At 40.1% G+C, this 15,405-nt stretch overlaps 1 protein-coding gene across 1 annotated transcript in view; it reads right to left on the bottom strand.

Moving 5' to 3' along the window:
- Positions 1 to 2,813: 2,813 nt before the first annotated feature.
- LOC111188312 (NACHT, LRR and PYD domains-containing protein 12-like) overlaps positions 2,814 to 15,405 on the bottom strand; it is a 1,256,108-nt gene continuing 1,243,516 nt past the window's right edge. The window contains exon 13 of the mRNA XM_049472985.1: positions 2,814 to 3,404. Within this exon, the coding sequence (XP_049328942.1) occupies positions 3,398 to 3,404 (7 nt within the window). The 3' untranslated portion in view covers positions 2,814 to 3,397. The remainder of the gene's footprint in view (positions 3,405 to 15,405) is intronic.

Here is a 15,405-nt window from a genome sequence, read left to right on the forward strand (position 1 = left end):
AAAGGGAGAAATGGTTGATATATGTTTATTTATTGGAAAGCTTCAACTATGAGTCAGGGGTGGGTTTCCCGAAAACGATCAATCTTAGGGAATAACGAACGAACTAACGAATGACGTGAGTAAAGAACGAGCCAGTTCTGCGAGTGTTTCCCAAAGAGCTTCGCAAAGTGAAAATTAACGAACAAGGTTAAAGAACGTCTTTGTTGACTCCTCCCCCGACACAGCGCGCTCAAACGATCCACAAATATCGATTCAACACTGCATATATGCAGTATTTATTCACTATTAGACCATAAAAACGTAGAACTGTGTTGTAATCATCAACATTATACATATTCTGAAATTTAAATTACAAAAGGATGTACTTTGGCATTAATAAAATACTCCTAAAGATACATATGACTAAATAAATAATAAAAAATCTAATCTATTTTAAAACATTAAACTTTTCTTACTTTTTTAAAATTATTATAGTTAATATATATTATATTAATAGATATTATACTAATATTATTAATAGTAATATTGATAGTAATATTAATGTATTATTATTATTATTATTATTATTATTATTATTATTATTATTATTATGAATAATTATATAAAAATAATACAAAATATATAAAAAATAAATTATATAAAAATAATATAATAATACTTATACGTATGTATATAAAAATATGTTTTATATACACTCTATGAGGCTCCTGCTCATCCTAAATCACTCAGTTGAGTTTAGGTCAGGGGATTGTGAAGGCCATGCACCTTTTTGTTTACTAGACAATTCCATATGCGTCAATTAATCGTTTTCATGGTTTTAATATTAATCGCCAATGTAAAAAAATAAAAAATAAAATAATTAAATGAGACGTGTCCAACTTTTGACTGGTACTTATATATTTGCGAGTTGACACACCCCAGAGTTTGCCCAGATGAACGGCCACAATGTTGGTTAGAAGCACCTGAATAAGGAATATTATTACATATTACCTGCACATTCACCGATACCCTTTACAATACATATAGGTGGGATTAAAGACACCGCATGGCGTCCCCTGCACCGGACCTACTTTGCAGCTTTGCTTAAACCGTGAGCATCATCTGCAGGAATTCACTGATTGCATTTCTTGCAGCATTAATGTCAAGAACTCTAGCATCGCTAATCTGGATTTTAATGATTTATTCGTGGGTTTGATTGGTCAATTCCAATATGCCCAGTTATACTACAAGCCACAGACAAAGTTGGCATTATAATATAATATAATATAATATAATATAATATAATATAATATAATATAATATAATATAACATAACATAACATAACATAACATAATATAATATAATATAATAATATTGATAATTATATAATAATATAATTGATTATAATTAATAGTAATATAATATAATTGTTCAACCACGGAAATAATATTTTTTCTTCTTCAAAATTGGCGGTCCCTGGTGTTTAAGGTGCTGAACTGCAAGTCGAGATCCCCTAAAGAAGCTCTTTAAGAATAACGACTGGGTCAGAGCACTCCTTAATCTGCGAGTGAGTTTACGTAGTACTTTAGTTACGCACGGGTTTGGGAAACACTCTTTAATTAACGATCAATCTTAAGTACGAGTTAACGAAGTTCTTAGCGTTACGAAGCTTTCGGGAAACCCACCCCAGAACATTAAGTCAAGCTTTATTTGGTTAACTAACCTTTACTGGTGAGCATTTAATATTTTTTATATTTATAACAGTAACATAATGTTAGAAATATATAATAATATTATTTACATATACATTTGTAATTTATATAGTGCTGTATATTTAAAATGGGTGTTGGGTTATTTATGGTACATGGGAGAATTATTGGTTCACTAAAGGACCAATATGTAAGTTATTTTCAGTAATAAATGATAAAATGATCAGGATGTATCATCAGATATTAAGGAAACATGTTGAGTTAAAGCACTGGCAGCTCTTGTCAGCAGGGCTTCAGTCAGTAAGAAAGCTTTGTGTCTGGGGAGGGGTGGGCGGGGCAGACTACTCTCTGTGGTGTTTTGAAACTGGACTGCTGTAGCCATTTCACACGCTCGCTCTCATTTCTTACAGAATGTACCTTTAACATTTAAACCTCTGTTTTTAATTACCTATATTACTTATCTTTGTTTATAATCTTTTCATTTGACTGTTTTAACAGATTTTGGTTTGTCCACTTTACATCTTCATAAATTTTTTTTTTTATTAATAGTTGCTTTTATTGTGTTTTCAATCCATCTGTGAATTTACATTTAAATTCAAACACTGCCGCTTCCGGTTACAGCAGCACCTGCAGTTACACACAGCGGCCACACGGTGCCGCCAAAGACCGGTTTATACAGAGCCTGAGCCCAGTTCCTATTATATCCCCCTGCTATATCAGATAATACCAGACTGCGTACCGCTACAGCAGCTGCAGTTACACACAGCCTACTGTCAGCAGGACACTGAGGAGAGAGCAGGACACTGAGCAGTGAGGACCACCAGCCTCTGCTTTACTCAGCTCACTTTCTTCTGCTTCATTCAGGATTTAAAACACAGATTTGAGCTTCACTGCTGAAACGCTGATCTTCTGTCTAATAGAAATAAAAGTCTTTTGGATTCAGTGTTTGTCTCTTTGTATAAACTGTATAAAATCACATTTTCGCCACACTATAGTCTCACAGAGTCAGTTCTAATGATCCTGTTTTAATGAATTCGAACATTTAAATGAATCAAAATTAAAAACGGAAACTGAAACATTACTACAGTGAATTACAGACATAAACTTTGACTCAGAAATAGACATTGTTGGGTTTGATTAACCTCTATGTATTTATTTACATATTTTACAGGGACAATACAGATTAACACTGTTACACAAAATACACAAAAAGGTATGTAATGTATATAGGAATTCTAGCTGAAGCTAATTTCCAGCTCCTGTTTCTGGTTATTATTAAATAAAACACATTTTAAAGTTCTGTAAAAGTTAAAAGAATAAGTGTAGATAGAGTTTATACAGCTTCTGAAGGTTTCAACACATTTCCAATTGATTTAAACAACATGATAAAAGTATAAGACAGTGCTGAACTGATCACTGTCGACTGGTTAACCCTCACTGCTCTGCCTGCTATACAGAATATAAAAGTGTACTATACTGTATGTGTAGATTCAGATCTCTCTAAACCAGATCTATTTCCACTCTGATAAGAAGATTAGAGCTGTTCTGATAATGATCTGTTACTGCGTAGTTCAGCTATTCCAGCTGCTGAACAGCCGGATCTCACTTCAGCTCATATGAACATTTTGGAAGCTTCTAAACTCCACAGAAGTGCTGAATGAAGAGCTGATGAAGAGCCCAGATTGTCCAATAAGAGCAGGTCAGGTTTTCAGAAGCTGGAAAGCAGAAAACAGAACAGAATGATCAGACATGAACAGACACTTACAGTCAGCACTCACCTTATTAGATTCTGAAAACATCCACAAGCAACAGAAATTGTATAAAATCCTCTAAATCTAAAATTCTCATTCTCTGTCTGACTGAAACTCACTGAGCACAGTTCCACACACAAGGTGATTCAGAACAGCTTCATCAAACAAACTACAGCTTAATCCTATAAAACCACACACTCACATACCAAACACTTCACACTGTACTGTAGAGATGGAGACTTTAGGTATTTTTTGGTCAAAAGTACAAAATTAACAATGTATTATATGTTTAATTCTAAAATAAACACTGAAGATATTAACCCTGTTTCCTATATGGTAAACTGAGTGTCTGATAAAACTATATTATAATTATATGGTTTGTTAATTTAGTTAAATGGTTAATATTGTGCTGCTTCTCTACACAGAGTCACAATAATGAGTCTTAGAGAGTAATATATTCTCACTGCACTGAGAAAAGGCTGTGAAGTTCATCCTGTGTTTAAAAGTTAAACAGGTTTTTTTGAAGTTGATACAATATTTCCAGTGAATGTAAAACACAGTAACACACTCTGTTTCACACAGGTCTGTTTTCACCCTAAACGTCACTAAAATAACGGTCTGATCTGGTTTGTTCTGCAGGTCAATCAAACACCTCCTTCCTTTAAAAAACAGGAAGTTATTGATCATGCTTTGATGTAACCCACCTGACTCTCAGCTACAAACATTGGTAGCTTAGCAACACTGCCCAACCATGAACTCAGTTATAACCCAAACATACTGTTTTTATTTCATCAAATCAAAATCATTAATTGGTGAATTGTGGGTAGCATTCTACCAGTCCATTGTATACAATATTACATTAACAAGTTAAATTAAACTCAACTCTAAAACACTGTAGGCGACTGTAGTATATAATGTTTTTTATACTATTTTTTACTATTTACTTCAGCGGAGCCACTCATGTTCATTCTACCTCCGAGTTGAATCATTTATTTATATTAACTACGTTGGTGTAAAGACACAACAGCGACCATCAATAGTGTGTGTGTGTGTGTGTGTGTGTGTTTGTTTCAGAGACAGTAATTTGGTAACTTACTATAGTTTCTCCAGTTTAAAGTGAGGATCCTTCTGTAGATCAGAGAGCAGCTTCTTTCCTGACTCTCCTGGATTATTGTCTCTCAGATTCAGCTCTCTCAGGTGTGAGGGGTTTAATTTCAGAGCTGAAGCTAAAGCAGCACAGCCTTCTTCTGTAATACTGCAGTTATACAGCCTGCAGAGAGAAGAAGTGAAAAGTACAACAGATGAGTGTACAGTTATATTCACACACTGGGAGTGTAAAGACCAACCCCCACTAGCTCCTAAAAGTGTTGTAGGAACAAGTATAAATAAGCTTAACTATACCTGTGAAAGAATCAGACCTGTAAACATATATTAACATGTCTTACAGTCATTAACATCATATAGACAAACACAGGGTAAAACAGGCATTAGTATTGGATTTTATATACCCTGCATTCCAAACCTCTGCTATTGACCTGTAGAACTACATTAAACACTGCCAAAGAGAGCAGTGTAAATTCCACCCACAGAGAACACTGATAGTTCTACTGAGCTCAAGAAGAGACCTGAATGTTCATCACTCTCTCGCTCTGTTGCCCAAAAATGTGTATGAGCAGCTTGATATACTGATTTGCAGGATACTGTACATGATTTGTGGCTGTCAGGGAGACACTATCAATATGCAGGAGAATCCTGAGACTCTGAGTTAAAGTTGAATAAATTAATCACTCTGTTACTTTGTTTACAAGAAATTCTCTCCTATAGTGTTACAGAAACTACTAAATTCAAACACATGATAGTTATGATGAAAGGTGATTTGTGATGGAGTCATCAGCTATATTCAGAAAGCTGAAGCTCTTCTCCAGGCTGATTTCTTTAATTTTGCCTGATCTGGTAACAATGTGGATTTACAGCTAGTCAGCTCTGTCTCTAAATTCAGTGAGATCATGATCTACAGATCAGGTATAAAGCAGACAGGAATTAAATTTCAGAGCTGAGAGAGTAGCTTTAACAACCGATGGAGGATGTCCTGTGAAGGTGAGATGATCTGTTTGTTATATTTTGATAATCTTACCACAGTGTCTCCAGTTTACTTTGTGGATTCTTCAGTCCAGCAGAGAGCAGCTTCACTCCTGAATCCTGCAGTTCATTATCACTCAGGTACAGTTCTCTCAGAGTTGAGGAGTTTGAGCTGAGAGCTGAGGCCAGGTCTACACAGCTTTTCTCTGATAGATTACACGAACCCAGCCTGAGAGAGAAATGAAATCCATTAGAAATACTCTCAAATAAACACACACACCCCCTAGGAAGGAGTTGTATTAGTATAGTTTTGAGATAATTCTGCTTTAATCCATAATAGATATATAAGTATAATTAGTTTACATACATCAAATAAATATATCTGTTGTGTAGAACAGTTCATATAGAAATGTTAACGTATTTAAAATCCTTTAATTTGCTTTGCAAATGAATCTGGTTGTGCTTACTTACTTAAATTTTATTTGGTACACAGCGCTCTGTTATGCCGAATACCCTGATAACTGCCTTTCGTCTGTGTTCGCGAAGCTTGGAGGAGCTAGTTTCAACCACAGCTCCGTGAGCCAGAATGAGCTAAACTTTCCCTTCCACCCGTTCAGGGCTAATACCCAAACTTTGGTTCTTATCCAGCATAACAATTAGCAAAAACTGGTTTAAAGTGAAGTTATGGACATTTATTTTAGCCTGCTTGTTCATGACAAGAAAATTAAATGAGTACCTGTGCTAAAACAACAAAAATAAGCGAGAGAGAGAGAACTTAACGAGCAGCACCTAGGCGACTACACACCCACACTACAATTCCCAGAATACAGTACGTTTCTCAGCATTACGCTTTTCATGGCGGGGTCCTGCTTTCGGCACAACCACCTCTCTGGCATGCGCTTGGGAGGGGGTGCAGGTGCATTTCTTATACAATGTATTTATTTTTCAGTTATGTTTCTCTTACGAGGCAGTTTAGCTTACAACACTATCTTGGGTATTTCCATTTTTGGTGCCTATATGTAAATAAGGTTAAAGCCAAGAAGACAGTGAGTGCGTTTTCCTGAGAGGGGGTGCTTTTCCTGGTGGGGTGGGGAATTTTTCCCAAGATACTGTGAATGAGTTATTGTTCAGAGTTATTTCTCAGAGTTATTTTCAGAGTTATTGTGAATGAGTTGAATAAAGTTATCGGACGTTTGATTCACTTAATGTGCTGATTTTATGTGGTACACGGCGCTCTGTTTTGTATCACATTGTAGTTACTTCTCTAGAAATGTCACGCTGCTGCTGCTCCTTCTCTCCTATCGTGGTTGTGCTGGTAAGTCTTTGTGAAGCTGCATATTCTGGCTGTTAAGCTGCTGCTTTCAGATTTGTATCATTTTAGTGGCTGTTAAATAGTTGGTTTTGTTCATTTAATCGTCATTCATTCGTTTATTTGGTTTCATCGCCCAGATGCAGTTTATTTACTTTTGAGGTATCTGCATTTTTTTTGTTTTTGGTAATATTAGTTTTTCATTTTTATATTTTAAAATTTGTTAGATTATATTTTTGTAAGTAGTTTAGTTGTTTATTTTTTACAGTTTCATATTTATATTTCTGTTATTATTAAATGACCTTTCATTCTTTTAAAGAGCAGGACATATTTGTCTTGGCTTTTATTCTTATTTGCTTTACTTGTGTTGTTCATTTGTTTGGGTTTTGTTTAAGTATGTATACTGGACCTTATCAGTTATTGTTTTTTTATTAATTTGTTTATTTAATTATATTGGGGTTTTTTTGGTCGGTTTGGTTCAGCAGAACAAAATGTTGAGAAATGATGAAAGAAACTTGTGCCCTGTTGTGGCTGAAATTGCACATAAAAAAACATACTCCAGTGTTAAATCAACACTGTAAGTGTTAAATTTTACACTATTAGGGCCCTACAGTACACACTGCTTAAGACGCGTTGCCAGGCTCGTTGCTATTTTACACCCTGTCAACAGTCTGTTTTCACGCTAAGCGACTGCACTGTTAAAATAGTTTAGGAATATATCTACACAATCTACAAAAAAACACACAACAAAACAGAAACTAGCAGCTGTTGTAATGTGTACATAATCAAATAAATAAACAATAAAGTACTAATAGTCCTCTGAAGAGGGGGGGGGGGTGGTTTTATTATTAAATAAAAAATAAAAAAAGGAATAAATCTACACTGATGGGCGTGGTGGTCTGGAAGTGAGGTTCAGGTAAATATCTGGCATCTTTCTATCTTGGCAGATGAAAACACAGGTGCTCCACTGACTGATGATTGACTGTTGTCTGGGTTCATTTCAGAGTCCATTACTATAGGTGCACCCGGCATGTGTACACCCCCAGTTCATTAAACATACACACGAATGAGAGTTATTTGTGTCATTTTCTTCTCAATTTTGTTAGTTTTTTGAGTTTAGTTTAGTTGGTTATTTTCCATTTCATATTTAAATTCTCATAGATTAATTCAGTCTTTTAAAGTGTCAAGGCTAGACAGTACTCAGACACGTGCAGATGCAGAACACTGTGATTTATTTTACAGCACAGAAACAACGGGTAGTCAATATACAGAAACGATTCAACAGGGGCGAACAGCAGCCAGAGAGATAACACGTACCAAATAACGAGGGACAGTCCTGAGGTCATACACGGCAAGGCAATAGTGAAGAGTAGGCAAAAATCAGTAATGGTATAAACAGTCCAGGTAATACACAAAGATCCAATGTCAGAGCGTAGGCAAAAATCAGAGTCGAGAATAAACAATCCAGGGGTCATACACAAAAGGAAAACAGGCAAGAAATAGAAATGCGTTGTAAAGTGGAAAACCAATCAATACTCAGCACAGGTAAGCGTGTGAAAGGGCTATTTATACTGTGAGAAATTAGTATTCCGGACTTCCGGGAGGTGTACCGAGATCAGGTGAATGTGTGATGTCAGCGTGTGGTGCGTTCTGGGTAGTGTAGTTCGGAGACTGGAGATCGCAGGGAGCACTGAGTGTGGGAGAGACAGAAGCGCTATCAGCATCAGACCTGACATTACCCTCCCCCGACGAGACCGGAGCGGCAGAGACGCGGGGGCGTCCACGGCGACGCCCACCCGACGGACAGGGAGTACAGGCGGGAGTGGCAGGAGTTGCAGCGGAGGTGCCGGACAGACGCGGGCTGCGGGAGCGGGAACCCCGGCGGACCGGAGCCCAGCCGGATAGAGGACGCCTGGGACGGCCCCTAGGTCTGGGAGCCGGCTTACCGGGATGGCGAGCGTGAAAATCGGCCAGCATAACAGGATCCAGCACATCCCCGGCAGCCACCCAGCTGCGTTCCTCTGGACCATAACCCTCCCAGTCAATGAGGTACTGCAGCAAGCCACCACGTCGGCGAGAATCCAGCACCTCACGAACTGCATACATCGAAGAATCCTCCCCCTCCACCGCCGCGGGTGGTACGTCATCAGGAGCCCCCTCTGCTAGCGGACCCGGAACCATAGGCTTGAGGAGAGAGACGTGAAAAGAATTATTCACTTTATATTGCGCAGGAAGCTCCACCTTATAGGAAACCTCATTGATTTGAGACAGTATACGAAAGGGACCAATATACTTAGGCAGGAGCTTCTTGCAGCACCCCTCAAACCTGAAGTCCCGGGTCGAGAGCCATACACGGTCACCAGGCGAAAAGTGAGGGGTGTCACCACGGCGCTTGTCAGACTGCTCCTTGTAACGTTGGAGCACCTCGGAGACCTGCCGGTGAGTGTCCTCCCACACTTGCTCACTGCGTTTCATCCAGTCATCCACAGCTGGCACGTCGGAAGACACCGCTGTCCATGGTGCCAGAGGAGGTTGATAACCCAGAACGCACTGAAAGGGAGTGAGACCAGAAGTGGAGTTAGTGAGTGAATTTTGAGCTATCTCAGCCCAAATGAGATAACGGAACCAATCAGTGGGATATTTAAAACAGTAAACACGTAAAAATTTGCCTAATTCCTGATTAGCCCTTTCACACTGCCCGTTACTCATGGGGTGAAAGCCAGAAGTCAGACTAACATGCACTCCTAAATGTTCAAAAAATGCCCTCCACACCCTAGAGGTGAACTGAGGCCCTCGATCAGACAAAATGTCCTTGGGAATACCATAGTGTCTAAACATGTGAGTATAGATTGCTTGAGCAGTTTGGAACGCAGTGGGCAGGGAAGGAAACGGGATAAATTTAACACCCCTAGAGAATCTGTCAATCACTGTAAGGATTGTGGTATAACCCTCTGAAACAGGTAGATCTGTCACAAAATCCACAGCTAAATGCGACCAAGGTCGCTCAGGCACTGGTAGAGGCATAAGTTTACCGGCTGGAAGGGTCTTGGGAGTCTTACACTGAGCGCAGACCGAACATGACGTAACGAAAGTGTGTATGTCGGCTTTCATGGTTTCCCACCAATAGCGAGAGGAAATTAACTGTAGCGTGCGCGTCACACCAGGATGACCTGAAGATAGAGCAGAGTGGGCCCACGTAATTAATCTATCTCTGAACCGAGGTGGAACAAACGTCTTATCCTGAGGACAATCTGCTGGAGGTGGATGACCAGCATTGGTTTCCATAATCTGGTCATCCAACTCCCAGCGTATGACAGCTATTTCTACTGAAGGCGGAAGGATACGCTCGGTTTCGGTTACATCATTTGCGCTGTCCGTGGTGCTGAAAACCCTGGAGAGCGCGTCAGCCTTGGTGTTGCGGGTACCTGGACGAAACGAAATGGAGAACTGGAATCTCGAAAAGAATAGAGACCAGCGAGCTTGACAGGGATTTAATCGTTTAGCGGTTTTGAGGTATTCGAGGTTTTTGTGATCTGTAAGTACTGTAAACGGGTGTACGGCCCCTTCCAGCCAGTGACGCCATTCTTCCAATGCCAGTTTTACAGCCAACAATTCCCTGTCTCCTATACCGTAATTACTTTCGGCCGCAGATAACTTACGTGAAAAGAAAGCTATGGGATATAGTTTGGGGGTGACCCACTGCGCTGAGAGAGGACCGCACCAACTCCGGTCTCAGAGGCGTCAACTTCCACTGTGAAAGGGAGATTCGGATCAGGATGCTTAAGAATGGGAGCGGATACAAAAGCAGCTTTAAGTTTAGCAAAGGCGTGCTGAGCCTCAGAGGACCACTTTAGAGTTTTTGTGGCTTTCTTAGTCAGAGCCGTAAGTGGGGCAGCAATGCTACTGAAATTTCGTATAAAGCGCCTATAAAAATTAGCAAAGCCTAGGAAGCGCTGGAGATCTTTAATAGTCTGGGGAGTGGGCCAACTCGTGACGGCTTCCACCTTATTATCGTCCATGAGGACACCATTCGCACTAATTATGTAGCCGAGAAACGCGATTCTCTGCCGGTGAAATTCGCATTTTTCGGCTTTGGCATAAAGACTGTTTTCGGATAAACGCTGGAGGACTAGACGGACTTGTTGGATGTGAGTAGTAAGATCAGGGGAATAGATCAATATATCGTCTATAAAAATTATGACGAATTTACCCAACATATCTCTGAATAAATCATTCATGAATGATTGGAACACGGCGGGGGCGTTTGCGAGACCGTAGCTCATAACGAGATACTCATAGTGACCGTTAGTGGTGGTAAACGCAGTTTTCCATTCATCCCCCTCCCTTATACGAACCAAATTATACGCGCTACGGAGATCTAATTTCGTAAAAAACGAAGCGTTTCTCAACTGTTCCAGAGCTACTGGAATGAGAGGAAGAGGATAAGCGAATTTATGAGTGATGTCGTTGAGACCCCGATAGTCAATACATGGTCTCAGTCCACCATCCTTCTTTTTAACGAAGAAAAAACCCGAACCGACTGGAGATTTGGACGGGCGGATAAATCCTTGTTCGAATGCCTCGCTAATGTATTCCTCCATAGCTTTCTCTTCATCTAAGGTAAGGGGATAAATGCGCGCCTTAGGAAGTGTGGAACCTTCAACTAAATCAATCGAACAATCACAGGGATGATGAGGAGGTAATTTAGTGGCATTGGTCTTACTAAAAACCCCTAAAAAATCAGAATATTCTGAGGGTACGTCAGGGGAATCAATAGCATTAGGGCTCTCCACCGAAGTGGACTGGACAGCTAATTTATCTAAACCTAGACAGTTAGTGTGGCAATGAGGAGACCAAGAAATAATTTCCCCTTTGGACCATGATATAACAGGATCATGAGTCTTTAACCATGGCAAACCCAGGATTAGCTGGTGTTCAGTCCGTGGGAGGACGAAGAGAGGCATTTCCTCGATGTGGAGTGCGCTGGTTTGGACAGTGAGAGGCACAGTCTGCTGGGTGATGGGTTTGGAGCGTACGGTGTTACCATCAACAGCACGGATCGAGATGGAGCGCAGCAGACTTCTGGTGGGGATGCCTCTCTCTTTAACCAGGTCCGCGCTGATGAAGTTTCCCTCTGCCCCGGAATCTAAAAGGGCTGGGACAGAAAATGTACCGGTTGGACATGTAATAGCAACAGTCAACGAAAAACATTTTGATTTAGACAAAAGGGGGCATCTACGTACCACATTAGCGCGTGGAGTGGTCTCCACGCGCTGTCCCATTGTAGATGCCTTAAAAGGTCGGGGACGGAGTTCGCAGTCAGCTTTTAGATGCCCAGGACCACCGCAGTAAAGACAAAGGTGGAGACGCAGTCTGCGCTGATGTTCCGTCATGGACAGTCTGGTTTTCTGGACCTCCATGGGTTCAGAGTAGTAGTGTGCTGAAGCCTCTGGAGCCGGAGGGGAGATGTTAACCACGGGGGCCGGAGCAGGAAGAGAGCGGGATGTCTGCTTGGGGCGCCGAGACAGGAGCTGATCCAGCCGGATGGATAAAGAAATGAGTTGATCCAGAGTTAGATCGTCATCTCTGCATGCCAGTTCCTTTTGGATGTCTGAATTTAGACCATTCCGGTACACATTAATCAGTGCTGAATTATTCCAGCCACTACTTGCTGCCACAGTGCGAAATTCCAGTGCATAAGCAGCTGCTGACTTGCTCCCCTGTTTCATAGTTAACAAAAGTTCACCACTGGAATGGCCGTACTTCGTGTGATCAAACACACTGCGAAAAGTCATCAAAAAAGCATCGTAGCTCGACTCCGAAACACTATCCCAAACCGCGGTGGCCCATTCTAGTGCCTTACCGGACAGCCGTGACACGATAAACCCAATATTAGCTTTGTCCGTGGTCGGTGGTGTATTACTAAAAAATACTGAGCACTGTAAAAGGAACCCACTACATTTCTCAGGATCCCCATCAAAAACCTCTGGTTTGCTGACTGAAAAACCAGAACCAACCGGGATATCTTGGGGTACAGGAGGAGGTACTGCTGGACTGGGATTTTGTACAGTTAATCCCCTAAGATGCTCTAAAATCTCGGACAGCTGCTGCTGCTGGCTGGCCTGCTGTCGGGCAAGCTCATCTACAGCTTGGGTCACACCAGCGAGGGTCTGTTGGTGCTGACCAAGTAGCTTTTCCTGGTTGGCTAGACCAGATTTAATGAGCTCGGCATCCGCTATCTGATCCATACGGCTGAGTATTTCTGTCAAGGCTAGACAGTACTCAGACACGTGCAGATGCAGAACACTGTGATTTATTTTACAGCACAGAAACAACGGGTAGTCAATATACAGAAACGATTCAACAGGGGCGAACAGCAGCCAGAGAGATAACACGTACCAAATAACGAGGGACAGTCCTGAGGTCATACACGGCAAGGCAATAGTGAAGAGCAGGCAAAAATCAGTAATGGTATAAACAGTCCAGGTAATACACAAAGATCCAATGTCAGAGCGTAGGCAAAAATCAGAGTCGAGAATAAACAATCCAGGGGTCATACACAAAAGGAAAACAGGCAAGAAATAGAAACGCGTTGTAAAGTGGAAAACCAATCAATACTCAGCACAGGTAAGCGTGTGAAAGGGCTATTTATACTGTGAGAAATTTATATTCCGGACTTCCGGGAGGTGTACCGAGATCAGGTGAATGTGTGATGTCAGCGTGTGGTGCGTTCTGGGTAGTGTAGTTCGGAGACTGGAGATCGCAGGGAGCACTGAGTGTGGGAGAGACAGAAGCGCTATCAGCATCAGACCTGACATAAAGAGCTAGCCTTAGACTTATCTGACTTTTATTTCACTTAATGCATTATAATTCAGTGCGTCTTATGTATAGAAATAGAATGAAAATAGACAGTTCACTGATATTGCGCCTTATAGTGCAAATAATATGCTATACGATTATTGGGTAAATAAAATAAATAAATAAATAAAATCTTAATATTTTTTTGGATCAGGATAATTTTCAATTTTCAATAAATACAAATAATTAGATGCAGCTTTACTGATGGACTATCCACATTTATACTGGAATATCTAAAGCATTCAGGTGCTGTTGGTTTTAATTGTTTAATTGTGTGTGTGTGTGTGTGTGTGTGTGTGTGTGTGTGTGTGTGTGAATGTGAGATGCTCTGTTTGTTGTATTTTGATGATCTTACCCCAGTTTCTCCAGTTTACAGTGTGGATTCTTCAGTCCAGCAGAGAGCAGCTTCACTCCTGAATCCTGCAGTTTATTGCCAGTCAGGTTCAGTTCTCTCAGAGTTGAGGAGTTTGAGGTGAGAGCTGAGGCCAGATCTGCACAGCTTTTATCTGATAGATTACACAAATGCAGCCTGAGAGAGAAATGACAATCCATTAGAAATACTGACATATAAACACACACCCCTTAGGAAGGAGGTCTATTTGTATGTTTTAGAGAACCAGTTCATGCAGAAATTTTACACGATGAGTGAGTTAAAGTCAGTGAAGCTGAAGATGATTTACATATTAAAGAAATGTTTAAAATGTTTCCCACATGCATACATATCCATATCCTCCACACACAAACTAATTCTAATTTCTTTATCAATAAATTGGTTAACAGATCATTTTCAGTGATTATTTCAGTAATTATTAAAGCAAGACATGATCATTCATTTAGCTGAATCTTACACACTGCAGATTAAACTAACACTGAATTTAAAATTCAGATAAACAGACATGTATGTAGTTCTGATAAAGAGCTCAGAAGAGAAAACTTTTCCACAGAGAACATGCTCTACTGACATGGTTCTTATAGCCTATAGCATGGGTTCCCAACGTTTTGCGATTCACGGCCCCCTTAGCCCATCGCAAATTTTTCCATGGATCCCCAATTTATATATTTTTCGTTTTTTAGAAGTGTTCAAGCTCCCGTGAACTAAGTTCCCAAACCTATTAAAGTGAGAGTAAAGTGTGTGTGTGTCTGTGTGTAAAGGTGTGATTATCTGTTTGTTGTATTTTGATGATCTTACCCCAGTTTCTCCAGTTTACAGTGTGAACTCTTCAGTCCAGCAGAGAGCAGCTTCACTCCTGAATCCTGCAGTTTATTACCAGTCAAGTTCAGTTCTCTCAGATTTGAGGAATTTGAGCTGAGAGCTGAGGCCAGATCTGCACAGCTTTTCTCTGATAGAGTACACAAACTCAGCCTGAGAGAGAAATGATAATTCATTAGAAATACTGACATATAAACATATAAATACTTTGTATTTTTGTACCGGTTTGTTCACTGTTTCATTTTGATCTTTTAGAATTTGTTAGATTATATTTCTTTTAGCATTTTAAGCTTAGTTTAGTTGGTTATTTTCCTGTTTGATGTGTTTTTTTTCTGTTTTTGTTTAATATTGTTATTAGCTTATTAGCTTCTAGCTTGTTGCTGCCTTCTTTGTTATTTAACATACAGAAATACTCACTGGTCTTTTCAAAGAATGTTGATTTATTCATTTAATAGCTGTATCCAACTATTTTAAGCCAGACAGAGACTGTGTGATTTTTTAATCGGTTG

This window comes from Astyanax mexicanus, unplaced genomic scaffold, assembly GCF_023375975.1.
Source record: "Astyanax mexicanus isolate ESR-SI-001 unplaced genomic scaffold, AstMex3_surface scaffold_32, whole genome shotgun sequence".
NCBI classification, from domain to species: domain Eukaryota; kingdom Metazoa; phylum Chordata; class Actinopteri; order Characiformes; family Acestrorhamphidae; genus Astyanax; species Astyanax mexicanus.